The 27,703-nt window shown below is 39.4% G+C and overlaps 1 protein-coding gene across 1 annotated transcript in view; it reads left to right on the forward strand.

Annotated features, from left to right (window-relative positions):
• TANC1 (tetratricopeptide repeat, ankyrin repeat and coiled-coil containing 1) overlaps positions 1-27,703 on the forward strand; it is a 98,444-nt gene that overhangs the window by 27,300 nt on the left and 43,441 nt on the right. The window contains exons 3-4 of the mRNA XM_082314310.1: positions 12,294-12,497; positions 24,586-24,687. Coding sequence (XP_082170436.1) covers positions 12,294-12,497; positions 24,586-24,687 — 306 coding nt within the window. The remainder of the gene's footprint in view (positions 1-12,293; positions 12,498-24,585; positions 24,688-27,703) is intronic.

The raw sequence follows: 27,703 nt of genomic DNA on the forward strand, positions 1-27,703 counted from the left end.
TTTTCTCTTCTGTTCTGAAGGACCTTCCAGTTCTTTCAGGGGTAAGACATTTCTCAGCTCTTAGAGAAGATGTGAAGCAAGGCGAAGAACGGTGGTCATTGTAGAGCTTATTTTTTTGCTTGCTTGCCTCCCTGATCCTTAAACTCCAAACAAAGAGAAATGGAAATTTTTTTAGTTGTAGAGTTGTCCCAGTTCATGGCCCTTCAGGTCCTTAATAACAACAGCAGCTCTTAAAATTTACTCCTAGAACTTCGAAGAGAGTGAAAATGCATGCTAATGGTGGAAGCTGACTTGAGAGACGGTTAATGTGGAAACATCATCCTTCTAGCCACCATTTAAGAGAGTGATGCAATAGTAAATTTAAATGCTTCTCTCCGCTTCACGGGCACGTAGTTTTGATTTTTTTGCTGATGAAGTTTTGAAAAAGTCTTCAGGTTTCTCAGAGCTTGAGAACGTAGCAGGAAGTAGATGAGAGAGCGCAGCTCAGTACTGCCAGACTGAACCCGATTAGGAGGGCTTCTGGGATCTTTTTTCGATATATACCCAGTTTAGGAATAATGCTGAACAGCTAGAAGGTAGTAAAACCTTAAGGTGCCATAGCCGTTTCAGAATGGCCTGTCGGAACGTGCTTGCAGGCTTCCCTAAGGTGGGTGGGTAAATCGATCGCGCTGCGCGTCCCCGGAGAGAGGGGAGAGGCGCCGAGGTGTGGAGTTGCAGCTGAGGAGCGGGGACTCCCGAAAGCTCTCTCCTGGCCGCTGGTGATCGCTTCGCTCTAGCCGAAGTCAGGTTGGAAGAGGTTTGGGCTAAACTGCAATAGCTTATTCTTAAACTGAAGTAACCCCTGTTGTCCCATGGGTTGACTTGTGCTTAAAAGGAACGCCTGGAAGTCTGCGTCATGCGCATCGGAGCGGGATGGTTCCTGTTGCACTGAATGGGAGTTCCTGTTCGTGCACAAACAGGATCTTACTGGTTTTACATCTGTTCGCCTTGCGGAACCAGGGCAAATAGGAATGGGTTTTTTTTCCTGCATTGAAGGCACAGCTGTAGGTATTAAAAAGTCCGTAAGAGGGTTAAAGAACAAAAAGAAATTAGGACTGTTTTTTTAAAAATAGCTTGTATGGATTTTAATGTTAGAATTTCCTCATTTGCCCTGACATAAGGGCTTAAGAGCTGAAGAGGCACATAGTATTTTTGAAATCTAGCTGCTGAGTATGTTAATTACAATTTTTAATAGCTTTTTAAATTAAGGGTTATCTTGAAAAAGAGGGTTGCAAGAATTAGTGTTGATGCTTTTGGGAGAGAGACTGAAGCGCTAGGCCAAAGACTGGTAGAGGGTCTTTATATGAACAAGTTCTGCCCTGATCAGGTGGAAGACTGTCATGTGGGAATGTCGCTTTTGGATGGAAAAACGGTGCTTTAGGCTACTCCACTAGCAGTATGCTAGCGATAGATAGTTGGGCTCAGATCCTGCAGTTGCTTCAGTAATAATTCTTTCTTCTACAATTGTTTTATTAAACTGGGTTTATTTAGATGTGGCTGGGAGGCATTATTGATAGGTAGGTGGCTGCTGTAGGATTAGATAAAATCTAAATGAAGCAAAATTTGTGTGCTTAAACATGCACATACGTAATTACGTACATGATTGTGTATCAGTGTGTGCAAACATACGTGAATGTAGATGAAAAGAGAGCAGTGTTGACAGCATGTTGTTTATGCATAGAACAACTTTTCAAAACAAAACTCACTGAACTTACTTCTAAACATGGATTTGAAGACAAGGTAGTTGATATCGTATTTAGGTAAACTGATGTGCCAAAGGAACAGAATTTCAGACAAACCAATTTGTTGAACCAGGCATCCAACTTTTTCTGCATCCAGCTTTTTTTTCAGGTTTTCTGCAGTATGAAGCAACCTGTCTTTACACCCCTTCAGACATAGTTATTTCTGTTGTATGGAAATAAGTATCTGTAAGTTGATTTCTGTTTTGTCTTGTCCCCCTTCCTTCCATTAAAGTGGTACATACTCGGTAAAGGACAGAACTGAAGGGGAAAAAACCCACAGTCTGCAGCTGTCACGTTAAAGCAACACAAAACCGTTTGGTGAATGTTTGGAACCGAGCAGGAAGAGGGCAAACAGGAACATTAATTTTTGTGTCCTGGAAAGTAATCTGTGGTTTTATACTGTCTCGTGTACCCTGAGCTGGAAATGGGCAGCAATTACTCTCTCAGTTTCCCATTGTTCCGCAAGGTTTTCATTCAGTCTCGGAAACAAAATAAAAATTTGGTATTTTCTCCTCTTTGGCAGGTTATGATCATCAAATAAATGTAATCTCTTTAAACTCCGAAAGAGTTTCCAAGTCCTTTAGAGATTCCTTAGGAGGTGTCTTCCTAGTAAGAAGTGAGCTGCTTAGCTCATCCTCTTGACTGGGAGCCCGTTAGTGTAACTCTCCCGAGGCCCTGTGAGCTCTGCTTAGGGCACACGTTTTCTTTCCTTATTCTTTGCCTTTTGCCTGTGTTTTGTTAATGGACTTCATTTTCTAGATTTAAGATAATCTTGTCTCTTTGTCTTTATTTCTACCCTGTGTTTCTTTCTAACTACCTTGGAAATTTCTTTCTGCTCTTTCTTCTGTGGTGTTTTCATAGTTGATTGTGGATTGTATGGTTTCCAGTTTCTTTCCTTGAGGTTTTTGAATTCACCGCTGTAGCCACTGGGAGATTCTCTGCCCCTGGCCCCTCCTGGAGGGAGCTGACCTTTCTTGTTTTAGCATAGCACAGAAACGTCGCGTCTTAGTGTCACAATTCAAGAAATCAGAGCCAGGAGACTGTTGTTTGAACTCAAGTTCTGCAGGGTTACCTGCAAGTCTTGTCTGTGTCCATGACGAGGTGATAGTATAAAGACCATACGTAATAAGCTCCAGAATATAAACAAAAAATACTTTTTGTAGAAGTTCTACTCAGCTACTCGTTCTTAAATGCTTAAAAATGCTTCAGAGAGAGACTTGTATTAGTATTTCCTGTTGGTTTTATATGTGGCCAGCTGCTTTGCAGTATATAATTACGTTTGTTTTCTTTAACTGCCCTAAAGCCAGCAACTTGCCTGCGTTCTGGGAATCTGCTTTTTTTTTACTTACTAAGCGAAAGACGTTTCAATATAAAATACTTGTAGTATATTTCAACTTAAAGAGAAAAGAAAAAAAAAATCCTGTATGTTAAATTTCTACAGAACATGCTCAGTTATTTCAGATGGCTTTTTAGTAGCATGAGCATTGTTGTTCTGTTGACCCAATATCAGGCCTGAAGGAACATGAATAATGGAGGTATTGTGCTTAATTTGCAGTATTCTTCCTGCACTAAATCCCATCAGAAGTTTAACATCAAGTGTGGTACATGGTATGCATGAAAACTTCGTTGATTTCAGTAGAAATTAATGTGGTAAGTAGTTGGGACTTTTAGGTTTTTCAGCTTAAAGGCTTGTTAGACATTCGTGTAGTGCTCAGATAACAAGGGACAAATTGTTATGTCAACAAAAAATAACGTTTAGAATGTAATACTATAGCGCTTTAAAGGTAGCGAATCTGGAGAAATGAGATCAATCTTTTTGATTTCTGGATGATGAAATAAACGGTATTGAAGTGCTTATGTATTCGTTTGCATTGTACTTTCAGTGATTGTCTTCGTACTCAGATTTTTTTTTTTTTTTTTTGGGCTACAAAAAAGTTACATGTTAATAAATCTTTCTTGGATCTTGTTTGATTCTCCTGTAGATCAGACTTAATTTTCTACAATACTCTCCTGAGACTTAGTTTCCTTTGTTTTTCCTTCTTGTATTCCAGTATCTTTATATAAGTATCTTTGACCTAAATGTGAGTGTACAACGTTTTTGAATGTTAGGATAGAATGGATGCTTTTATTTCTGCATTATGTTCTGTTGTAGATTGGCATACTTTTAGTTATTTTGTTTGTATGCCTTGCTCTTTATCAACATTTTATACTAAACAGGTTGGGTGAAATCTGTGAATTTGAAATTTCTTTCTTTTTTTACATATGATCAGATACAATCAAGACATTGAAATTATACTTAGTATTCTTTTTGAAAAATAAAATGGCTTTCGAAGGCACAAGCTGCGATCGCTCATATGATGTTCTGCTGTTCTTGTTTTTCTTTCTCCCTTTCCTATTAGCACAGGCCGCTGTTACAAGCCTGACGCACAGCACTAGCGCCGCACTTTGAATGATAAACATAAATGTGCTTAAATTCACTGACACAATTTGTTTTTTGCTAATGGCAACCAAATTGCTACTTTAAAAGTGAAGCTGCTATGCAAGAAGGCCTAATCTTTTATTAAGACCTACTACTTAATCATTATTTTAAAATGAAGCGTTTTCAGAGTTATTTCCCTGGAGCTGTAAAGGTTCGACTCTCAGCTGAACTTATTTAGTTAAATGCATATTTGAATCCCACCTTTATGTCTCATTAAACATTTCTGTCTGACTAATATACTTGTAACCAAGCTGAGAGCATGAAGAGCTTCAGAGACCCTTCTGGCAAATTGAAAGGCTTGAAATCATTAAATAAAACAAGCTTGCATTTTAAAACTAAATATGCAAATTCAGTTGGCTTTTTCTATCCAAACTCTCTATGATATTAGGCTTTGAATTTTAAGTGCTAAGGGACTTTGTGGTGCATAAAGTACTAGTCCATTAGCTGGAACATTGAACTTGTACTGGAATACTTCCAAGCTGCAGCTTGACTTTTTGTTGTTGCTCTAAAAATATCTTGCAACAGAAGAAGCATTGTTTCATGCTGAAAATATGGAGCTGTTTTTGATTATTCTGTGTTGCTTTGCCCACTTTCTGCGGTTGTTGACAGTTATTTAAGAGTTTAAACTCCTTTTTTTGCTGAGCAGTGAGTATTTAATGTGGTGAATGTCTTTTCCCAGAAGCTCATTCCAGTGATATATCCCGTGTACATATAAATGGGAAAAAAAAAAAGATCCTGCCCTTGAAACACGTAAATGGAGATTATTTCAGTGGTCCTAATAACCTCTGTTTATCACTGTTTTCTTTAAAAATTGGTTGTTTTTTTAAGTAAGCAAGCACTACAAGAGAACATTAGTATTTTGTGTAGTGAAAAAATAATCCAGAGTTCAGAAATAAATGCCAGAAAGTGAGCAAATAATGTCAAGTACGAGCATAGTTGGCAAAGATTGTCCAGTTGGACCTTTTATTCTAATCTTTACTTGGTTTGTTTCTCACTCATTGCGCTTCACTGCTTCTGTAACTCGGGCTGTAATGAGTTTTCTTCCCATTCCAGGCTAGTTTCTCCCTTTTCCTGGTCTCTCCAGAGTCTCAAGAGCAAAAGAATTAAATGTTGATCTTCCCTAATGCATGTATTTTACATGACAGAAGCCTGTTTTCTTATCCCGGAAAGTTAACTGATGAACTACGTCACTTAGCATGAATTTTTCCTCAGCTCCTGATCAGTGTTGGTAGTAGTGTGAGTGGTTACCTTGTCCTAACTGGAAAGACCAGGTCACTTGGCTCCTTCTGTCCTCCTAGATTGCCTTCTCACTGAGTTGGACTGGCTATGTATGTACAAGTACACGCACATGTGTAAGCATTTTAATTTTGAAAGAGACAGATCCTTTAAAGGGCAGTTGTCAGTGTTTTGCAATTAAAATAAAAAACCTCATACACAGTCACTGAACCATGCTGCAGCGTTCTGTTTACAGTTGCCCATCAATTCTATTGAAAAATAGGATGGGAATGGAACATAGACGAAAACTGGTTTTTAAAATATCAAACCCACTGTTTTTGGTAATCCTTAATCAGTTTCTTATTACTTAGACACAGCGATGCCTCGTTCTGGAAAGTGCTTTCCAGCTGTATAGCTTTCCTCGTGCCATACAACTAATTTCTTTTTCCCACTCATAATTTCCTCATGAACTTGTCTGTAAAGTCTTTTCTTTTCTTAACATTTGTTACGATGAAACACATCCTACGAAGCAGAATAAAGCTTAATAAGACTGTCAGTAACGTGTAAGCACATCTGAAAGTTGGATATTCCTGTTTGCAGAGATGGTCTTTCTTTTCATAGTGCTGCGTGTGCGTGTAGATCGGTGCACTTTGCTGCTTGTGCTGTTCTTCAAATCTCCAGTTTTCACAGAGGTATCATGGGGCGCCTGGTGTGAAGAGCGCAGAAGCTTCATGTAAAGCAGCTAGTGGAATAACCCAGCAGTAGTTACTGTCGTTACAATCTTTTGCGTGCTCCCCATGTCAATGTGATTTAATTCTGTCTCAACTCAGACCATCATGCTTGCTCTAAAATAGCAAAGGAATTATACTTCTTAAGCTCACCTTTTCAGCTTTTTGTGGTCAGGATTCTCCAGAGAGCTTTACAAGAGTTTCAGTGATGGCTGTGTATGCAGAAGTTATCACAGAATTGCAGCACCAGGGCTACCCCGGACTGCGTCCAGTCAGCTTTTGAGAGTCTCCAGAGATGGAGGCTCTGCAGCCTCCCCGGGCAACCTTTTCCACTGCTCTACCACCCTCACAGTTTTTTAACGACAACAATACACTAGTGGCTGACAAATTTAGTGATTCCTCTGTTCCAGTAGAAATGTCAGGGCAGTTTGCAGACAGAGCAGTTGCATGCAGGTTGAGACTGAGCCAGCCACCAGGTTTAATGCTGGTTGTGTTCTCTTCTATAGAGAATACCGATTTCTTTCTTGTCTTTGCTGTGTCTTGATCTCTGAGGACTGTTGACATAAGCTAGCAGTGGCCTTGGTAGACACGTAGCCCTAGACCAGTCCCATTAACGTTCTCTCTTCCTAAGGATAGTTAGCAGTGGTACTGGGGTTTTTGCCACTTTCTGGTCTCCTGCCCCGAACGTGTTATAAAAGTGCAAAGTTTGCAACTGTTGTTTATTGCTCCTTTGCTTTCCAGTTCATGCCAGAGTAATCTGGTCAGAGCTGGGCTGTTACAGTCAAATTCTCATTTGTTTGGGAGGTGGTGTTGGTGCACTTCGCCCCATGGTGCTTGCCAGGAACCTTTTTCAGCAATAGGATCCTATAGTGTTAGCACTTCTTTTTGTTATGTTTTGTTTTAAAAACATCTTAAGCAGAACTGCAGAATTTAAGATTTTTCCTGCTATAGCACGATTTTATATCAGATATATTTTTTAAGTGGGTTGAAAGTCTTTCGTTTCACTTTAATAGATAGGTTAAAGGAGAGAAAGACAAAATCAGCTATCTCAGAAATACATATTGAGAGAAGCCTGTGGAACACTGTTCTGCAGTCACTGTCAATACTGAGACTTAAGGAGTCTGCATTTTCATTGTTCTGGCTTTCACTGGTTTGAGGGTTGTGGTCCTATTCCTTCATGTTAAAATAATCTGAATTCCAACATTTGCACCAAACTCCAGTTTACATGTATTTTGGTAAAGCATTTAGCATTCTTCTGGTTTCTATTCAGTGTATATTGAATGAAGAATTAGATGTGTTTTATTATGTTTAATACTGACACATACACTGTAAAGGTTTTCGTTTAGTTATCCTCTCTATTCAATAGAAGGATTAGTTTAATCTTAAAGTTCAAGTTCTCTTCTAGGATATTAGGCTCTACAAAATCATTATGTTAGTCAGCCATCCTTGTATCTTTTTGTATCTTAAGGAAGAAAAAAAAAAAGAGTAGTTTGTTAATCAGATTATGCCTTTCAGTTGCATCCCTAGGTGCAACTAAACTGGGATTTGATTTCCATTCTCAAAGCTTTTTGTGTGTGGTTTTTAAAGCTATTAAGTTGTTTCCATGGTTACTTTGACCACTGAATAAGAACTCTGGTGTTGATTGATGCTTATGAAACTTTTTTGTCTGGAGGCTACTTGGCAGTGGAAAATGTACAACTCAGAGGTTTTAAAAATAAGAAAGTAGGATTTCACAGGACCTTTCCTTATAACATTATTCAAAAACTTGTGAGAGGTCATCTTCCTCCTGTTCTAGAACTGATGTTTGTCTGTCTCACATTGGGATGGAGACCAAGAAATGTAATGTAAATTTAAAGGATTGTACGGGTAGCTAAAATACTTGAAATTACTAACCGTTAAGTTAGTAACAAATAATTTTGGTTTTCTGTGTGCATCAGCGTGTGGCATCTGGTTATATTTGAGCATTGTAACAAGTCGTATTTTGACAGCTATTACTCATGCATTTTTCTAGTATTGTTTCCCTAATATCCAGTAGTTGTGTGGAAAGCATAATGTATTACCTTATGGATCCCACAAGCTTGTAATTTGGGGTCTGCCTTGTCATGTATGTAGACCCAAGTATCTTATGGGAATTGTTGGATGAAATGTGTGGATTTGGTCATCAGCCCGATTTATATAAAATAGTAAATGCAGGATTAGGATAAATTAAATATACGGGATAGATTCAGAGACTTAGGAAAGGACGATATAAGCATATAAAATCAAGCTTGCCATCCCACATTATCACATGTGTAATTTAACTATAGCCAGCCATAAATAACATTACTTGTGTGGATATAGAACCTCCCTTCATGCTGTACTGCAAGAATAGGTTAAATTTTGTAGGTCCATTTAGAGAGCCCGCAGGACCAAGAGATAGAGGTCATCTGCCTCTGATTTTGTCCTGTAACCCTCACTGTGATACGGACCCATGATCCTATTATAAAATTGCGTACGTCTGAGGCAAGTGCTTTAATACTCAGTTGAACTGGGTTGTCTCTGTGGGAGCTTGGTACCTCGCAGTCTTAACTTGGCATGAAGCAGCTCGTCCTCCTGCTGCGACACCATTGTATGCGGTGCAGAAAGGGGAGCCTCATCCCAGCATCAGAGGCAGGGTGCATTTCCAAATCTTCTACCCAGTTCTGCCCTCCTACGCGCTTACTTCTTTGTGTCCCCGCGTCCCCTTTCTTTACCTCTTGCTCCCTTTTGGGGGTGAGAGCACGTTGGCTTCTGTTGGGGAGAAAGCCAGCGGGAAGAATAACCCTGAGGAGGTGTGTAGGGAAGAGAGAAAATAAAGCAAGCAGCTGTCACCGGCCTCTGGCTGTTAATGGACTGGGGACTTCCTCCGCTGAAAGCAGCTTTTAGTTACCATCAACAGATTATGTCTCTGTGAACAGCCCCTTGAGGCCATGTAAGGTTCTGGCATTCAAACGCCACAGGTTTCCAGTTACTGTTTATTGCGAGGAGAGTTCTTGGACCATGGGGGTCTATGGGGAGTTGTTCTCCTGGTAGAAGGTCTGGTTTGTGCCTACGGCTGGGACAGTATTCGGAGGGTTGTGGTGCATGAGTTCTGCTGGTTCCCTTCTGTTCCTGTTGTTTTTGGTTTTTGAGGGCACAAATGTGGGATTGGTCCGTTAGCTAGTGTTGCATTTAGTTAACAGCTCTCTAGAAAGGTCCTGGAGGAGCAACTGTGCAGTTTCTGCTTTCTTGGAATGAGTTGTGTCTAATAGCTGTCTGCTATTCCACAGTATCCTAACCATTTTTCATTTATAACGTGCTCTCTTCTGCTCCAGTAGAATACATTGGTGTTTAAACGTGCTCCAGCCTCACTGAGGGTATGATGTCCTCATAGGCTGAAGCCACTGTGGTTGGGTTTTCTCAAGGTGTGATTTTTTTGCTCTGAAGAGCTATTGTATCTTAACAGCATGGGTACGTGAGTGACAATAAGCAAAAGCTTATTGTTGTAGAATTAGGAAAATAAGTGATTGAAAAGGAGAATTTCCTTTTCTTTCAAGTTACTGTCATGATCAAATAATCTAAATGTATTGATTAGAGTTACGCCAGCACTGTATTTAGCCCCATCTAGCTCTCTTCCGTGGTGTAACATTTCATATACAATGGAGAAGGGTAAATTAAAATTAATTCAAAATTCGCAAGTCTACTAAGAAGACGATGAATTAAACACTGATTGTTTGTGTCATAGTAAAAGGGAAAATATAAATTAGGGCATTGTAGGTGGACTTATTAACCCTGATGGGGGAGTAAGTAACTTTTGTTTGTTGTTCTCTCGTCTCTTGCACTCCCTCACTAGCGTTCCATCTGGAATACTTACACAAATTCCAACCTTGGCAATGTATCTAGTAAAAAAACTCTAAAAAGAATGCCTGTATTTTCTAATCGTAGTTAGCTGCATTACCGTGCTACTTCCTTGCTCTTTGCTTATGTTCAAAGGAAAAAATGGAATATCACAAGTTTCTCTGTGCGTTCTTCAATAATTTATGAAGCAAACTCACATGTACTGTATTGAATTATAAATAATAACATACCTAACGTTAAATCTGTGTTTATAAACAGCTATTGTGAAGGTTTAATTTCTAAAAGAACAGAGAAAGAAAACCCGTAGCCTCTTGATTTCCACTGAAAGTGAATGGGAACTCAGCAATTCAGGTATCTTGGTGTTTCAAAAAAACCTCATATATGTGATTATAGTGTCTAAAATATTTAGTCTTTTTATTTTAAATATACACTTAGGCTGTACTTTTTTTTTTTTTTAAGAACAGTGTGTTAGAGCTAGCTTGCTAAAACATTGAAGCTGCTTTTCTAGTTCCCAGGATTTTAAACCAATAGTTACACTCCTATAATAGTTGCAATGGATTTAAAAAAAGAATATAGAGTTCCAGTTACTTAGTTTTTAATTTCCATCTTGACTTGAGGAAACTAGAGTTGCTTCCTTAAAATCATTACCTGCTACTATGAATTTTGTTTGAACAGAGAGGGCAACTTTTGGAAGGTGGTAGTTTAGTTGGTTTCAGAGGAATAAGAGAGTAAGTTTTTTGCAGTTTACAAAATGTTAAGAAAAGTTTGAATCTAGCATAGCATTCTTCAAGGACCTGTATCATACAAAGCCCTTGTGTGGTTCTTGTGAGGAAAAAAGTATGGCTAGAAAAAAACCCCAAATAATCTTAAAGACATGCACCTTTGGCAATAGACTTTAACATTCAGGCATGTTTGATTTTCTTATCTTCCATGCATACGTCTAAAAAAAGGGAGCAGTAGTTAAATTGACAAAAATATTTTTACTTTTCTCAAAGGGTTAAGTTTGGTTTTTTCCTTCTGACACAGTGTGGAAGTTCGTTGTATGCGGTTAATGCTGCCTGCAGTGGAATGTGGTAGGAGAACAGCTGTTAAAAATCGAAGGCAACAATTGAATGACAACAGAATGAACAAGAAATGCAGATCTTGTAGAGCCACATTTATCTGAAGTGTTTTCCTTGCTGTACGAAAATAAGCCTGGTATGAGGGATTCACATTTGAAAAGATATTACTTCTCCTCATTTGTCTTTTCTAGTTGTATTTGGGTTCCAGTACTTCAAGCATGCTGCTTGTTGCACAGGGACTTGTCTAAAAAATGTTCTGGTGTTCTCCTTCCTCTTCGCACCAGTTTTGTTTTGCTATTTTTTATCTTTGGTCATACCAATTCAATTTCAACAGTAGTTCATGTAAATTATTGAGCAATACCCTAATTTGGATATTAAAAAAAGCTGTAGTTAGTTGCTAACCTTTGTTTTTCAGCTCTGTTTCTGTCATCTGACTAGGAAAACCCTAGCGCTTTCAACATGTATTTATGCTGTCTTTGAATCATTACTATGTGCAATCTATTTTTCTGTTGTTTTGAAAATATATTCTTGATTTAGCTGAAATTGCATTTCCTGCACCAGCAAGGCATTTCTCTGTTTTGAGTGTGTTTCCCTGCTTTGGTGTGCCACTTAGTGTGTTGTGAACCAATAGCTTGTTTTTCCTTAGGTAAAAAAATCACTGTTGCTGTCAAATTGCACGTAACTGCACCTCTCAGTTTTAAAACAGAAAAATAAAGTTTAGGCTGGCCATCTATGAGTGTACCTTTTAGTGATCCACCTTTTCATTGACTGTAAGGGCTAACCCAACTAAATTCCTCCTTTAACGAGTTCAGTAAACAGTATTTTCAGGTGGTCTTGACTTTCAGGATATCCCAGTGATCCTAAAATACCTTTTCAGCTGTAAAAATACTTTTATCTTCATAAGAAACTTGGTTTTACCTCTAAGGATGAAAGCTGAAAAGTACTTACTTTGTTGAACGTGAGGTTTTTCTTACTTGTGTATTGAAATTTTTCTGGTGGTTATCTGGGTTCTGTGGAAGGGAGTGCAGGGAAGCGGGGAGTGCGCAGTAAGATGAGTCATGCTGAGTTGTTGCTGGCAAGTATGTTTTTCTACGTTAAATGCTTGTATTTCAATGCAACTCTATGCTTTTTATTTTGGTATATCACATAACAGATGACAAAATTTTATTTTTAGCAGGTGACTCCTGTCCAGAGAATGCCTTGCAGGTTATAGCAACATCTGGCCACAATGCAGATTTTCCCATTGGCGATCAGCCAGTCTCTGAGGACGCTTATAGAATGAACTTGGCTAAAGGAGTCTCAATGTCGCTGCCATCTTCACCTCTGCTGCCACGCCAGTCCTATTTGATGCAGTCAAGATCAAACAAAAAGTCTCCAGGTAAAACGAAACTGCTGAGCAGTTAAACTCTTCATAGCACTTTAACTCAGCTTTTGATACACTTTATATAAAAGTAACAGTAAAATCCTGTTAATCTTTTGCAATAAGAACAAGAGCAGTGAATGCTTTTTGCATGTTTCCAGGGAAAAAAGGTAATTGGTGATTAAATGGAATATATTATTTCATATGGCAAAGAATTATTCTAATTGGTATCACAAATGCCTATACTGAAATGTCTAAATATGTTTAACACTGGTTAGTTATGATTAGTGTATCAGCTAGGTAGAAGACAGCTGCAAAAACCTTTGTTTATGTATACATTAGTGACTCTGTAAGAGTGAATGTTGTTTGTGGCTTTTACAGTTCATTTATTTTACTTGTATCTACATACATAAATGTATTAATAGATAAATTGCTGCTGAAGTTGTGATAGGAAACTTGTTAATTTTCAGCGGTTATGTCCTTAGTAATGACCGCATACTTATGTGTGAGCCTTGCTAAATAAGGTGCTCCATCTGGTTGCCGTTTTATCAGCGTTCTGTACATATAAATCATTCCAACGCGCTAGCATCACTTGGGTTCAGTCAGGTCAGAGCTTGAGTGTCATGTGAAATTGTCTGTATTCCTATTACTTGTGGAGACATTCAACAGTTTTGAGGTTCTTTGTTGTAAAGTTTGTAAGGTCTAGGAACAAAGAGTGTCGAAAGTTGGTTTTTGTCAGCACTGAGAAATGTCTTGGTTAATGACCCATTTTACATAAAATTAAAGAACAGGTGTTGCTCAAAGAATTGCCACAGGATAGTAAATACAAGTTGTAAAAAGTATTCTTGGTGTAAGTTGCCTGTCAATATTTATTTCTTCCTTTCAAAATTTAAAAATAATAATCTCACATCATGTTTAAATAATTTCGGGTTGGTTTTGACAGTTCACGTAAAAATTTTGAGCCACAGAATGGTATTTGGTTGTTTTGTCTCTTACTACAAGTGATTTGCTTGCTAAACGACTTTAAAAGATAGGGTGAAGTCCTTGTAATGGAGAAGGAAATGAGATTTTTGCCAAAGACTTAAGTGAAGGTCAGGATCTAACTCTTAGTTTTGTTACTGTTGGGAAAACTTAACTGCATTCTAGGTACGTTTGAGATAATACCTTACCAACCTCCCCACTCCATGATTTAGTTTGGTGACACGCATTTTTATAAGCCGAGTGTAGGCTGCTAACTGTTTCTCTTGAAGAAAATGTGTAACAGTTGATAAATTTTGAATGAAAAGCCATATTAATGATGACTTCAAAGTCATTCCACTGTGGTATATAGCCAAAGAAGAAGATTTAAGATTATGAAGTGCTGTGAATGCATTGGCATTTATGTATCATTATTTTGTACAAGTACCTAACCAGGTGACAGGACGCTGATGGAAACATTCTGTGCTAGTCCTTTGCCTTTCAACAAACTATAGCTGATGGAAGATGAGTTAATACAAATTGTCTAGCATCTGGGCCAGGAGTAATAAAAAGAGAGTGTATACTAATGTACTGATTTCACAGCACTCTGTTTTAGTAGCTTACAAATAGCAAGTTAAAGATTTTTCAGGATACGGTGGATGAAAGAAGAAAGGATTGCACAGAAAGTTGAAGTAGGATGCTGAAGTTAAGATGTAGTGATGAAGTTATCTAACCAGTGGTAGAACAAAATTTTAATTTCAGTGCTCTTGGTGTACAGGTGAAGACAAAGCAACTACTTAGAGATGTATTTTTCAATGTAAATCGTATCATTAATATTTTTTAAAGTCTTTGAAGCTGTGTAATAGAGCAGAGGAAAAAACTGTCCCTTGACATGTAATCATTTGTTCTACCTTTGTTTCTGTCCTGTAGTTCTGCTCGTATAACTCAGGCATGTTGGTGGTCATATATATAAGGTGATACCCTTGCATAACTTATTTCCTTGAAATAAAACTCTATTTAGTGTCTACTAGACTAAAGCAATATACTGTACATATACTCAATGGTAATGGTTAAAGAGTGTATTCACTAAATGCTACCCAGGTTTTAATGAAGAGTTTTTCATGACTTTTTATTGAATCTGAGTAGTTCTAGTTAAAAATTTTGGTTAGTGAGTTAAAAACAGGCAGATTTTCCTGACAGTGTGTTTCAGAGTTCAGAACATTCTGCAGTAAGAGATGCACTGTAAAATGTTTTACATTGAATGTCAGTATCAGTTACACAAAAAACTCTTTCACAGAATTAGACTCTAGTTGGTGATGTCTAGAACAGAAAAATCTTCAATGTAAATCAATTAAATGACAAGTGCTCTTACTGCTTTTCTCTTCATTGCCCTTTCTGCCTATTTTCAAGTGGGTGTTAATCTGTGGCTTCAGATTTGGTTTTGGTTTTTGTTCTGATTTCACCTCTCTGCTTGGCTTCACTACTGCCTGAGCAGCAAGTATTTCTGTCCATTGTCGTTTCTTCAAAATGTGTGAGCATTTTTAGTAGGACTTGAGCAAACTTTTTCCTTCTATAACTGCTTCGTCCACTCGTGATCTGGTTATCCATCGCATAAAAGTGTTGAAAAACCAGCGGTTTAGTTCCTCCAAAAGTGATTTAGTGAATGATGGAAGTATGTTTTATACTTAATTTCCTATCTTGTTAGAAAGTTGCACACTCATAGATAGATGATGCTTGAAAGAAAGCAAATTCTGTGACTACATCTTGTTAAGCAAAAGGTATTGCAAACGTTTTGGACGTCTTAGTAAATTTTGGTAATTTACTGTATCATTTAGCAATAGTACCATATGAAAAAACAGCAACAACAACAACCAAAATATAAGGCCAGTTTGTAAATTTACATTCAAGCAATGTATAAATCCAAACAGAAACTGTTTAATTTATAAAAGTACTTTTTTCCCCCTTTCTGCCAGGCATATTCTTACTCGTGTGAACATTTGCTAAGTTTGAAAGTTATTTTACCTTCTAGGTTGCTTCAGGATTTTTTTAGTTTGTCTAATTTTTTTTTTAATTAAAAATGCAATGGTAGGAAAAGGATATTATGCTTAAAATGATTTTCCCTGTGAATGTTGTAGTTTTCTGCTCCAGATGACTCGGAGAACAGAATGCTTTTGCCAGTATGATTAGCCACAGAGGTACTGTGGGGAGTGTGGTGTTTTCCTTCTTACCCTTTAGACTAACAGGATTTTGTTCCCTTGTAGGCATATTTGTTCCATGAATAATTTAATTATCACTTCTCAGGTTTGGACTCATGTCACTGAGAAAAGCACTTAGATACCTTAATGTTTAGTGAGTTGGAGGTATCTGTTCAGAACAGGTTTGGAAATTGCTAGTCTGGGGCCCCCTGGGACCAACACGGGACTTTTTGTTTTTTGGTGTCTCTTTGAAACTGGTGTCCCAACCTCTGGCATCACACTTTTCATGCCTTTCTCTCGTCCGCCGCCCCTCTAGGTAGGGGTTCAGGCTTGAGACTGGACTGATCAGTTCCCGTATGCCAGGAGACCAGTCTGTTAGCGCTGTTAGCTGTTTTATTGTTCCTATCACAGTGGACAGGCGTGATGACAAATGGACACAACTGAGAGGCGTCTCTGCTGCAGCGCATGTGTGGTCATAGCTGCTTTTTTGCCCATCCATCTGCAAGTAGGTCAGCCACTAGAACCTCATAACACATGGGCAGGCAAAACCACGGGAGAGCAAGCTGAACTTCTTCACTGGCACACGGGAAGCGGCACGATCCCGTTTGCACAATCTGCTGTGAGTGACATTGGGGTTTAATTATTTGCATAGGAGGTGGGGGAGCTTTTTCTTTGTGAGAAGAGCTTGGAAGAGTACCAGTGTTTCTGGCCCCCGTTCAGTCCTCAACTCTAACTATAAAAGGAGGGAAGAGAGAAACTATATCTTAAATTACTAAGGAGCCTAAAATTATTGGCAGCACTAAAGCGACCGGTTCATTTGGAGTCAAAAGCTTCCTTAATGAAATAGTTCATTGAGGAGGAGGTGGCTAAAAGAGCAGAAACGAACAGAACAAGGAAGAAATTGTCAGCAGGACAGCTCTGGGAAGGGGAGCAGTACATGAAGAACTGTCACAATAAGTTGAGTTTCTTTTTCTGTGAAGCCAGAATGAACATTGCTTGGATTGGTAATCTTACAGGTGTGCAACTAAACCAGTATTCGTGTTCTTAAAGGGGCAATAGTTGATTGTACTCTGATTTAGGAGGGTCAACTAAAAGAATGAAAATACTGATTTCTAAAGGAGGTTCCAAAAAATTGGTTGTTGGAGTTTAAGGTGTGAATGAAAGATACTGCTTCTGCCCTTGAAGTAAATGTTTACTGACTTAAATTATTGATACGATCATGCTTGAACAGAGAAAGGAAGCAGCTTTTCTTTTAAAGACATCAGTGAATGCCCAAGATGACTGCTGGAAGAGTCTTCCATAAATGTGCAATACAACTTTTAGTTAGTTTTTAAATTAAACTTTAATTAAAACTTTTAAGTAATAAAGAAATTAATGATCATACTTGATACTTGAGACTAGACTAGGTAAGAGAACTGGTTTCATCTAAGGCTTCAGTTTTGTGCACCGATCTTGAGAACCCTGGGAAGCAGTTCGTCTTACGTGCAATAAGCAATCCAGGTGCAAGGTCCTGCGCCCGGAGGGGGCAATCCCCAGTGTCGGTGCAGATGCAGATTCATTTAATGCTGATGGGAGGGAAAGCCAGTTTAGAGGATTAGGAAGGAGATGCACAAGTTACAATAATCTTGTGGAAAAATCAGCTCTTCTGCAGTCCAAAAAGCATTAAAAATTGCTAGGAGAGCAATAGATCATAAGCAAAAAAAAAAAAGTATCATTATGGAATTGTATAAATCTGTAGTTCATCTGCCTCAGGAAGATGCTGGTGTAGCTCTGGTGACACTGACTTTAAAAATCAGCAATAGAGCTAGGAGAGAGCTAGAGAAGGGCTGCAGGAGTGACTAAAGGTGTGGAATGGCTCTGAAGGAGAAATTATTTAAATAGATTTGGCTGGTATTTTTCTGCCTGGAAGAAAGACAATTGGTGGGAAAAGGAGACTGTGATTACTATTTCATGCAATGTTGGGTTAACTCATGGATGGTGCAGATTGTTAAAGAAAGGCTGGGATAGGTTCTTGGAAGGAAAATCCATCTGGAACTCTGAAATAGAAAGTGACCATTTCTGACTCGGGAAACAATAAGCCACTTAACACAAGTCAGGAAAAGCGTACCCGAGAAGTATGTTTTCCCTAACTTAGATTCTTCTCTGCCACTTGCTGCTGATAAAATACTGTCCCAGGGGAACCTTTCATCAGCCCTGATTCAGCCACCTTGCACTTTTGGAAAAGAGCTTCCCTTGTGCAGATACAGTTCAGGTTTAAATGGGTCCTTTTTTATCCATGGATTAATTGATGCGTCCTACTCTAGATTAGTGCATGAACATAAACTTACAATGAATTTTCCTAGTTGTTGTGATGTTGTGTATCAGATTTGCAAGCACTTTAAGTCACTTCCACGTTAGGTGGTGAGAATGGTGAGAATGAAAATTCAATAAAGGGTCTCGGCCACAGCTTAAGGTGTGAGTGTTAAAAATACATCCTGAAGATATTTCCATTCTGATCTATTTTGCATGACTGCTACATGTTGTTCTGGTTCTTTTAGAATGGTTGCTTTTTGTTGTTCAAATTTTTGAACACGTCCAGTTATACTTCTGCTTACAAATGACAGATTTGGACTATTGTCTCCCTAAAGAATGTGATTTTGTTTCAAAGGAATGTATTTTTAGCTCCTTTTACCAGGGCCAATGTCCCTTATTTTTGTTACGAAATAGCGTTCAAAGAGCACCCTCTGGTGTTAGTTGGTAACTAAGCTAGCTTTTAGTGTAAAAATATAATCATCTCGTAGTCTCTAGGTAGAGATACATGAACCTATGTTCATATATGATTTAAATTCCCTGCCCAGGATTTGTTAGCTAAGGAGTGAGGTTATCACCATATTTTAGGTGGAAATGTGAAAGAACAGCTAGGTCCAATAGCCCAATGCCTCCGCACTCTCGTGGAAGCGATCGTTCCCGGGCCATAGTGTGCAGACGCCTGCGACGCAGCAGGCCACGCTTCGCCAGGTCAGCTGCAGTGGGGTGGGCAGCCTCGTACCCTGGGAGCCTCAGGCCAAAACGGAGAGGGTTGCAACTTGTCTTTAAAAGCAGTCGTCAGCCTTAAAGTACTCATGAAAATGAGCAAGAAGTCAATGTAGTTTTCAGAGACTTAATGCAGCATCTGAGACTGCTGCCAAAAGGAAGGATGGGACACTTCGTATGACTGCAAGTGTCATAGCCAAAATATACTGTGGGTTTTTAATAAGCAAAGTGTGGGATGTCTCAGAGAGCTTTGGCGTGCCCTTGAATTTCGAGCCAAGTAGAAGGATGCTATTTGAAGACACAAATTGAAGACAGGAAAACCACCTCATCGAGGGCTATGCGGTATAGTTGGTGTCAGTCCTGCAGTCTCTCTCCAGTGCTTTCTGAAAGGAGTTTACTTTGTTAGCAAGGGAGACTGCAGACCAAAAAAAAGGAGGAAAAGTTGAAAGCCTGAAGTGCAGTCCTAAGTTATATACTAGCAATAAGGAGGAAGAGAGGAGGGAAGCCAGCCTGCTGGGGTTGTTTGCAGTGTGCAACTTACACACCACAGACTAAGAATAACTGGCAAGCCAGTTGTGTTTTAGCCGAATACTGCAAGCGCTTTCGAGTGAGGCAGGTAGGTACTTCTCCTTTTGTTACTGGTGTGACAGGAGGAAAGTGAGACCTGGAGGGCTGCAGTGGCAAAGTAGCATTTAGCAAGCCAGTAGCACGGTGAGGTGGTTATCCATTAGGACTGAAACTCAGTTTGTGCCCATTTTGGTTTTTGTTGTTTTAATTTGGGGGGTTTTTGTCATTTTTTCTCTGATATAGGCTATTTTTTTTTATTGTTGTTGTTATTGAGGATGTGGTGGTGGTGTTTAATGGAACATCCACCTCCTTTGTTTTGAAAACTCTACCTTTCGTTATATTTTGTGTATTTAACTTAAGGAAAGGTGCTGGTTTTGTCCTTAATTGCTTTCTTGAAATATCGTTGTAAAACTAACTGAAGCCATCACTTGTCAAATGCTGTGGTAACATCTGTGGATGCAGTTATAGCTGTCCATGTATACTAAAAGAATAAGTAGCTGTAGACACTGAGATGTGGTCATGATTGACAAATGTTGGCTTCAGAAATAGTGAAAAATTACTTTTACAATTATTTGGGAATTTACCAGTAGCCTTTTACTTTTATCTACTGGAACTCTTTTTCATGTTGTGAGACTTACGCTTCTACTTGATAAGTTTGTGAACTTCTATGGGAAGGAAATATCTTGCTTAATAGCTTGATAACTAAGCCCCTTTCTCTGTTTTTTTAGCTTGGTTTCCTTAGGAAATGAGCAAGCTGAGCTTGTTATATAAATCTTCTAACTTCTAATGAGGTTATATTTGTAAAATCAGCTTTTCAATCTGGCACTTCATTCATGATGATATAGTTCCTACATAAAAGAATACTTACCTGAAACCTTTTTTCACTCCTTTCTTTTTAGAAATGCATGATTTCTCAGTCAAACAGTATCTAATGTGTTAGTCTATAAGCTTAAGGGATTAGAAGACTATGAACTGTAATTTAAAAAGCCTTTTAATATCGGTTTGAGTTTGGGTCAGTGGTTCTGTAACCAGACATCAGTATACTACTGTGATTATAGTGATTAAGTTGGGGAGCTTTAAAAACTATGCCTGCAATTTTGTCATCTTTACCAATGATACTCGGAGTGCACAAAACAGTGTGAGAAACCGTGGCCTTGTGGGATATTCTCCTTGTTTTACAGATGCACTACATAGATGTCACTGTACTGTTCCTTCGTAGGACCCTGTAAAATGTACCGTCTTCCTTCAGTGAGCAGGCTCCCAGGGCAGAGAAAAACAGACGCTGTCAGCAGTGGGTGCCTGAGCACAGCTGCTGCCTTCGTGGAAGCTTTGCATCCGAGACCTCCCGAGGGGCGGCAGGGCTGGCTCCCTTCGGCTGGGGAGCAGGCAGTTCAGCTTGGAGGAGGGGACGGGGCGTGGAGGATGTGTTTGCCCGGTAGCATAGCTGGCTGTTGCTCCAAGGTGTATCGTGAACTTCCCCTGGTTCACGTGCAAACGCCTCTAGATTTCTTGGAGCTTCCTGGCTTCAGCTCTGCCCTCCTTCGGAGGCACTGGTCAGTGCTGAGATCCAGAGTTCTGGCACTCCGCAGTTACAGTGTGGACGCAGAAGTAACTGGGACTCAGATCCTGGATGGCAGCATTTCCTGGCCTGCTGCTCTTTCACTTCTCGTTAACCGTAAGTTGAACTGTTTGCAAAAGGCCTTCCATCACCCAGTCCCTAGTTCTGCAACGGGCAGAGTCAGGCAGTGAAGCGACTTGAAAACTGCAAAGTTTCATAATAACAAAATGCATGTTCTGCAGCAGTGTTGTAGGTCTGCTTCTTAAAGGCTGATTAGTTTTGCGTACTATGTATTGTTTTATTGATTGCTTTCTGTTTGGGAAAAAAAAACAAAACCAAACCCACCCGAAAAAAACCCCAACAACAGCCAACAAGGAAAAAAATATTGGGTAGCCTTGCCAGTAGTTTATTACTGAGAGATATAAAAAATATATTAGTACTTGAATTCATCATCTGCTTTCAGTAGGGGCTTATTACTGATGAAAGGTGGAGCTTGGAAACACATCTAGGTTCTAGAGCTTCAGTTGCTTGAAAGCACATCAGTGCAAACTTAACCAGTCTAGCCAGGGAAGACATTTGGCTGAGATCTTGGGATTTTGTTTTGATTTCAAGTCTATCATGAATTTGATTAAATAAAGGATCTAAAAGGAATGTTTTTTGAAAGCCAAAGATTGGCATGACTTGAAGATGAAGTCACTGTAGCCTTAGACTTTCTATTTGGTAGGTGCTTTTAAAAAAAGACTTCTGAAAGTACTTTTAATCCTGGGTTATAAACAAAATATTTAACTTGGGAACTGTAATGCATTTGAGCAGGTGAAGGGTCTGGGAAACAAGACCTGGACACATGTATAGCACAGTGTTGATAATTGTTAGTGCTTAAGAATTTTAGTACTGTTCAGATGCTCCTGATGAAGACCAAGACCCGGCAGTGAGAAGGTCTGGCGTCTTTTCCACTGAACTTAAACTGCAGAGTGCAATGTACTGGGAAGGCGAGAGAGGGGTACAGTAGGAAAGCAGGGGGAGAAGAGCGTCCTCAGGGGAGAGGAGCAGGGAAGTAAGAGGACCTGAGCCTGGCTGGGGCATCGAGCTGCGCTGTGGCTGTGACGGAGAGCCTTGGGCTGGGACCCGGGTTCCTGCAAGGACGGGTTGGAGTGGGTAGGGTGGAGGGAAGGTTTGTGGGGAAACCTCTCCTTCCAGGATCTGGAAGAGCTTCACCAGCGAGTGTGGCAGTCCTAACAGTCCTTCCTCTGCTGACAGCCAGTATTTCAAACTGTTGAAGATGCCTTTTGTAGTGCTTAAATGCTGTTTCATTACACTTACATGGATATTTTTGTACTACTCTGGCTTCTTTTAGTTAGATGGGGACAAATAGGGCTCGCTTAGTAAGCAGATCTATTCAAGGGGTTTTCTCCTTTTTATTGTTCAGTATGAGGTTCCAGTGCCTTCTCTGCCTTCTTAGAGTGACAGAATATCTCCAGTTGGAAGCGATCCATAAGGATGATTGGGTCTTACCTCCCTGCTCCTTCCAGGACCACCTAATACTAAACCGTGTGACTGAGAGCAGCATCCAGACGCTCCTTGAGCTCTGACAGGCTTGGTGCCGTGACCGCTGCCCGGCGGAGCCTGTTCCAGTGACCGAATCTTTTCAACCAATTCTGGGTTAAAGAATTTGAACAGCTTAAAGACAAAGTTATTAACTTCTTTCTAGTCTGATTCTCTGATACTTTGTGCTACATCTGCGTTCATTGCAGCCTTTTCCATAAACCTTAGGAGTGTTCGTTAGAGGTGCGTGTTTGGTGTTACACCTTTTTTACTGAATTGGTCACAGGTGAAAAACATTCGCTTTTTGGAGTTCCTAAAATATTGGTGCCATTTTGTTGTTGCGTTTTCGTCTTTCCCAGGATATATGATGTACTCTAGCGTAGATATAATACAGTATTTGACTTGAGCTCCAGCATTTCAGCTTCTCCTGCTTGAATTTGACAGAATTCAGCTTTGAGGTTCTTTTGATTTAAAAAAAAAAAAAAAAAAAAAAAAAGGTGATGATGTGACTGTAAGTTCAGGATTCTGTGGAGTATCACAAGAAGCGTTCTTCATGAAATATGCCAAGTTCTGCATGCTTGATTTGAGACTCTGATTTTATTATTATGAATAAAATAATAAGAGTAACATACAAACATGCAAGATGCAAAAGTGGAATGCTGCCAGTAGAATGATTTTCACTTGTGCTTTGTCACTGTGGCCTAATGTACATATTTAAAAATCATTTGGCTGCAGCATGTCAGACATATTTTCAAGTGAGGAAACTTCCTTTCCTACTCTACAATGAAGTTACATGATAGAGAGAACCTGAGGTTGTAGCTCCGTAGTATAACAAGAGGTTGTATGTGAATAAGAAAGGGAAATCACTGTGTATTGCCAAAGCTGGGGAAATCCACAGAAATACCTGTTTCAGTATTTTGTTAAGCCCAGCAACTGACTCTGTTTCTAGGGACTTCCAGCAAATATTTAGGTTCTTCTGGATGAAACATGGGAATCGCCTACCACACCTCAAGCTCACTAAAACTTTGAAAGTTTCAAGTGGCTTTGTTACACATATTATAAGAAATTGGAATTGTCTTAATGAAAATTTAGGACAAAAATTTGGGTTTGAGTTTTCAGTACTCCTGATGATGATGTTTCCATTCCCCATGCCGTTTAAATATCTTAGCTTTCCAACATGTAACTTTGCAAGTTTCCCTGTTCATGTTTTTCCAGATTAGTGTTGCAAATGCCTTTATTGATAGAAAATTCTGTTGAGGTATTTTTCAGGATGTTGATAAATATATGGTGGAGTTTCAGTTCTGCGATGTATTGTGCGTCAGCGTAGCAGTCTACCTGCCGGTACTATCAGTTGCTGTGAATTAAGATCAGAATTTCACCCTGTGTCTGCAGTGCAAGCAGGTGTTTGTTGATTCAATAGGACCAGTATACTTTTTCTGGTAAACCTTTAGAGGGCAGCATCGTTCCCCTTCTGTTAGATAAGTTGTGTAGTTAAAATTTCCTGTGGGTGCTACTAAACCATATTTAGCAAAGAATAGGATCATAAACAGCCTGAAACCAAAGCATGAAGCTAAACGTGAGAGTAAAGAGTGAATCCATTTAATTTTTGAAAAGTATGCGTGTGTTTGAATACACAATTCTTCTTAATACTGAAGGTGGTATGTTTGAGCTTGGTATGCACGTGAACTGGGAATGCTGCTGTTTAATGAAACCAGAAACCATTAGTAGCCACTAATGTTTTCTTTTGTTTTTCGAACTCATCTTCACCATTCCTCATGATCAGGGCATGTGTCGGTATTTGGAGAAAGTACGCTGTAAGATAAAGCTTCTTGGGTTTGGATTATTTAGTGTGTTGACGTTGCAAGCTGTCTGCCTGTAGTCGTTTTCTCCTAGCTTCAAAGATGCTGATAATAAAATTATCTTCCTGTTATAATGGAAAATAAAAGCTCTGAACCAAGGAGGCCCGTTGAAAGTTGTTTGAGTTTGAACGTGAAGAAGTCACTCGCTTTACATATACAGGAGACTTTTTCAGGTTTGTCACAGCAAGCAGATTGGGTTTGTTTTCCAGCAGGCTCCGCATTCCAGAAAGCCCAGAGAGAGTGTTTCTTTCTCACAGGAGTGGAAGTGCAGCAGCTCGCTAGTCTTTATGGTAGCAGCTGTATATGTAAGAAATAATTCCTCCATTTTTTTTGCATCGTGAGGATGGACACTGTACATAGGAAACTTGCAGTCCATCTGGAAAAAATTAGATACATGCAGCTCATTCCCCTTGCAGGTCCGCTCAGGAAGCCCAAGTATGTGGAAAGTCCTAGAGTGCCAGGTGAGGCAGCTCTACCGCTGAGAAAAGGATCAGAGCAAGGAGAACCCAGTCAAAATGGTAAGAGTCTGTTCACTGATACTTTATTTGGTAGAACAGCTGTTCATTTCAGACAGAGTGATACAACGGAGCCTGTGTGATAAGGAAATCTGATCCTTTATTTTTATGAATGTTTTGCAGATTTAACATGCTTGTGGTAAGGAGGAGATGCTTGCCGTTATACTTACGTGGTCTTCATAACAGTCTCAGTTCTTGGAGCTGTGCATGTACTGCAGGCAGAATGATGTCCGAGTGTTGTTGATTGCTACATATGCCAAAGGCCTACTAGAATTTTTCTGAACTTGTTTTCATTGTAAATTGATTCCAAGTGTGTACCTCCGCAGAGGGTACAATGCTTCATTTCAGAAATTTTGTAAAAGCTTGCTAAATAAGAAGGCAGTAACAGTAGACTCCTGTGTTGGCAAAGCTGGGAAAAGCTGTGTCCCTGGAGTTAACTGGTATTCTTGGAAATTTTCATGTTTGTTAAATTAGACTAGTGCATCACAGAGTGTCGCTTTGACAGTGAATGTCATGGTCAAAGCAGAATGACCCATATGTTGGTGTATGACTATATGCACTGTAACATGGATTTCATATGCCTCGTATTTTTAGATTAAGTTTTCAGTTTAACTAACCTCATTAAAGTCATTGCATGTAACTGATGAGGTTCTAGCTGAACAATTTTGTTTTCTGTTTGCTTCAATTTTCAAGGAAACTACAGTTTTAAAAGCCACTGCTTTCTTTTTTAAAAAGCCCCTTATTTTTGATACTTACTTGTGAAAATGGAACTCATTGAAATTGTTTTCACCATCTTCCGTATGCCCTATTTGATACGTTACAGTTACCCTGGTCCCTCTTGTGCCTGCATCTTCGCAGCCATCTTAGTGCTGGCATTAAAGTTTTCTGTCCAACTGGGAGAGCATGTAGTCCTCATCTCCCTAATCTAAAGGAGACCATCTCATGATGATCCTCCTCTTCAGAGTTGTACTCCCAGACAGTGAGACTACTGAAGGTCAAAATTAAATGCTAGTGTTTAAGGATTAAGCAGTGGTTGCTGGGTTGAACACCTTAGACTCTTGGCTTTTATCTCTGTTGCTGAACTGAATTTGGTACTATGCCTAACACTTACTCAGGCTTGTCAAAGATTAAATATAACAACAACAGGGTTTTGTAACTTTGATAGAAGAATGACGGTGATTTCACAAACTCCATAATTTCCAGGATTGTAATTTTAAAGATTAATTGTAATCCTCAAAATGACAATTTTACAGAGAAAATATATTTTCCAGTCAAATATTCTAAGACCTGTCAATTTGCAAAATATTCTGAGATATAAAAACTTCAAAAAAGACACCATTTCATAGACTTCCTCCTTTTGGAATTAAATGAGAATCAGATAATTCGATCTTCCAGAGTAAATCCTTAGGCTGTCCACAAAGTTAAGAAATACGTGTGTTGAAGTAGACATTGAGCTGGAGTGAAATAAAGAAGGATGGTTGACTAGTAAACTACTCGTGTTTGCAAACCATGGGGTTTATGTCACTCCTAAAATTGACGCATTGTTGAAATAATGCTTACTGGTCAAGCTGTTCAGTTAAAATCATCGTTTTCTTTGTTTTTCTTACAATCTGCAGCTTGGGGAAAAATGTGCTATGTATTGCAAATACCACTGAACGTCAGCTGTGTCTTACGTAGTTGGATACTATATGCTCTTCATGAAGAGTGAATACTGTCCTGACACTCATTTGGCTTAGTGAAGCCGTCAAGGGAAGACCAAAGTAAAGGGGGCAGCTCAGCCTTCCCGCGGCCCGCTCTGCCCGTTGGTAGTGTAGAAGGCATGGCAGCCGAGAGGCTTGTCTGTCCTCTTTTAGACCTCATCAGTGAGTCCATACACTTACACCTCTCTCCCTTTCTTCACTCTTCCTCCGAGGCACTCCTTATCAATTAGGAACTTTTTGTTGCATGAAGTCTGCAAATTTTAAACTGATAAAACTGTTTGGATGTCCCTGCTGCCTTCCCGTTGTGTGGGGATGACATCCAGGAGTGCAGTGCCTTGCCCACGCAGCCCCGATTGGGAAGTGACAGTACGGGTGCTCCTGCTTTTTTCCCTCTTTGCAGAGTCAGGCGGGAGCTACCGCAGGCAGCGGTTCTGTAGCTGAGAATTGCTGCTGTGAGCTATCTCAGAGTGGTTAGCTGATGCTCCGTAATCAATTTGACTGTTTATACCTGAGGATGGGACAGGCCTACATATTATTCTTTTTTTAATGGCCAAGAGAAATAAATACTGTATAAATGTTTCTGCTAGGGAAGAGCATTTCAGGTTGGTAAGTGATGCCAAAGCGTTGGCATCAAAGAAAGAAAACGGCAGAAGATGCTAGTTTGTGAGATTACATTAGCAATAGGTGCTTTCCCTCAGCAGATCTATGACTGGCTGGTTTTGGTGCAGGTTGCCTCATGTTGAACTTTGTCTCATTATATCTGTTGGACACCAGCAGACATTTTAAAGCACTGTACTGATAAAATTAAATATTTTTGCAACCAGAAAAGTTGGGACATTTAGAACTGGTGTCACATCCTTTGCATAGCAAGCACAAAAAAATGTATGGTATTAGTTGTAGTGTTAACTGTGAGATTACAAAACATCTGTATTATTAACCTCTACTTTTCACGTTTTTAACATTACCGAAAACTTTTTATAAAGTTACTGGAACAGAATTTCAGTCTGCCACTGAGCTTTGATAGTGCTGAGTTTAATGCTGCTGTTAGGAGAATAATCACGTCCATCATCAGTCCAGTGATGAACTGGTTGCACTTAACCATTTCTGTTTTGACTGGCGGGGTGATTTTTTTTTCTCCCCTAGATTTGTGCAGATATGCAGAGGATCCAAGACCCACCAACAATTTAAAGTCTAATGGATAAAAAGTTTAAATGGCAGTAGCTTCTCTGTTAGATATATTGCTGACTGAAGAACGGGTGTTTACGTTTGATTGTACTTTTTCTACCTGTTGTAACAGTTTCCAAATATAAGACACTAAT

The sequence above is a fragment of the Platalea leucorodia genome, assembly GCF_965183815.1.
Source record: "Platalea leucorodia genome assembly, chromosome: 5".
Lineage (NCBI taxonomy): Eukaryota > Metazoa > Chordata > Aves > Pelecaniformes > Threskiornithidae > Platalea > Platalea leucorodia.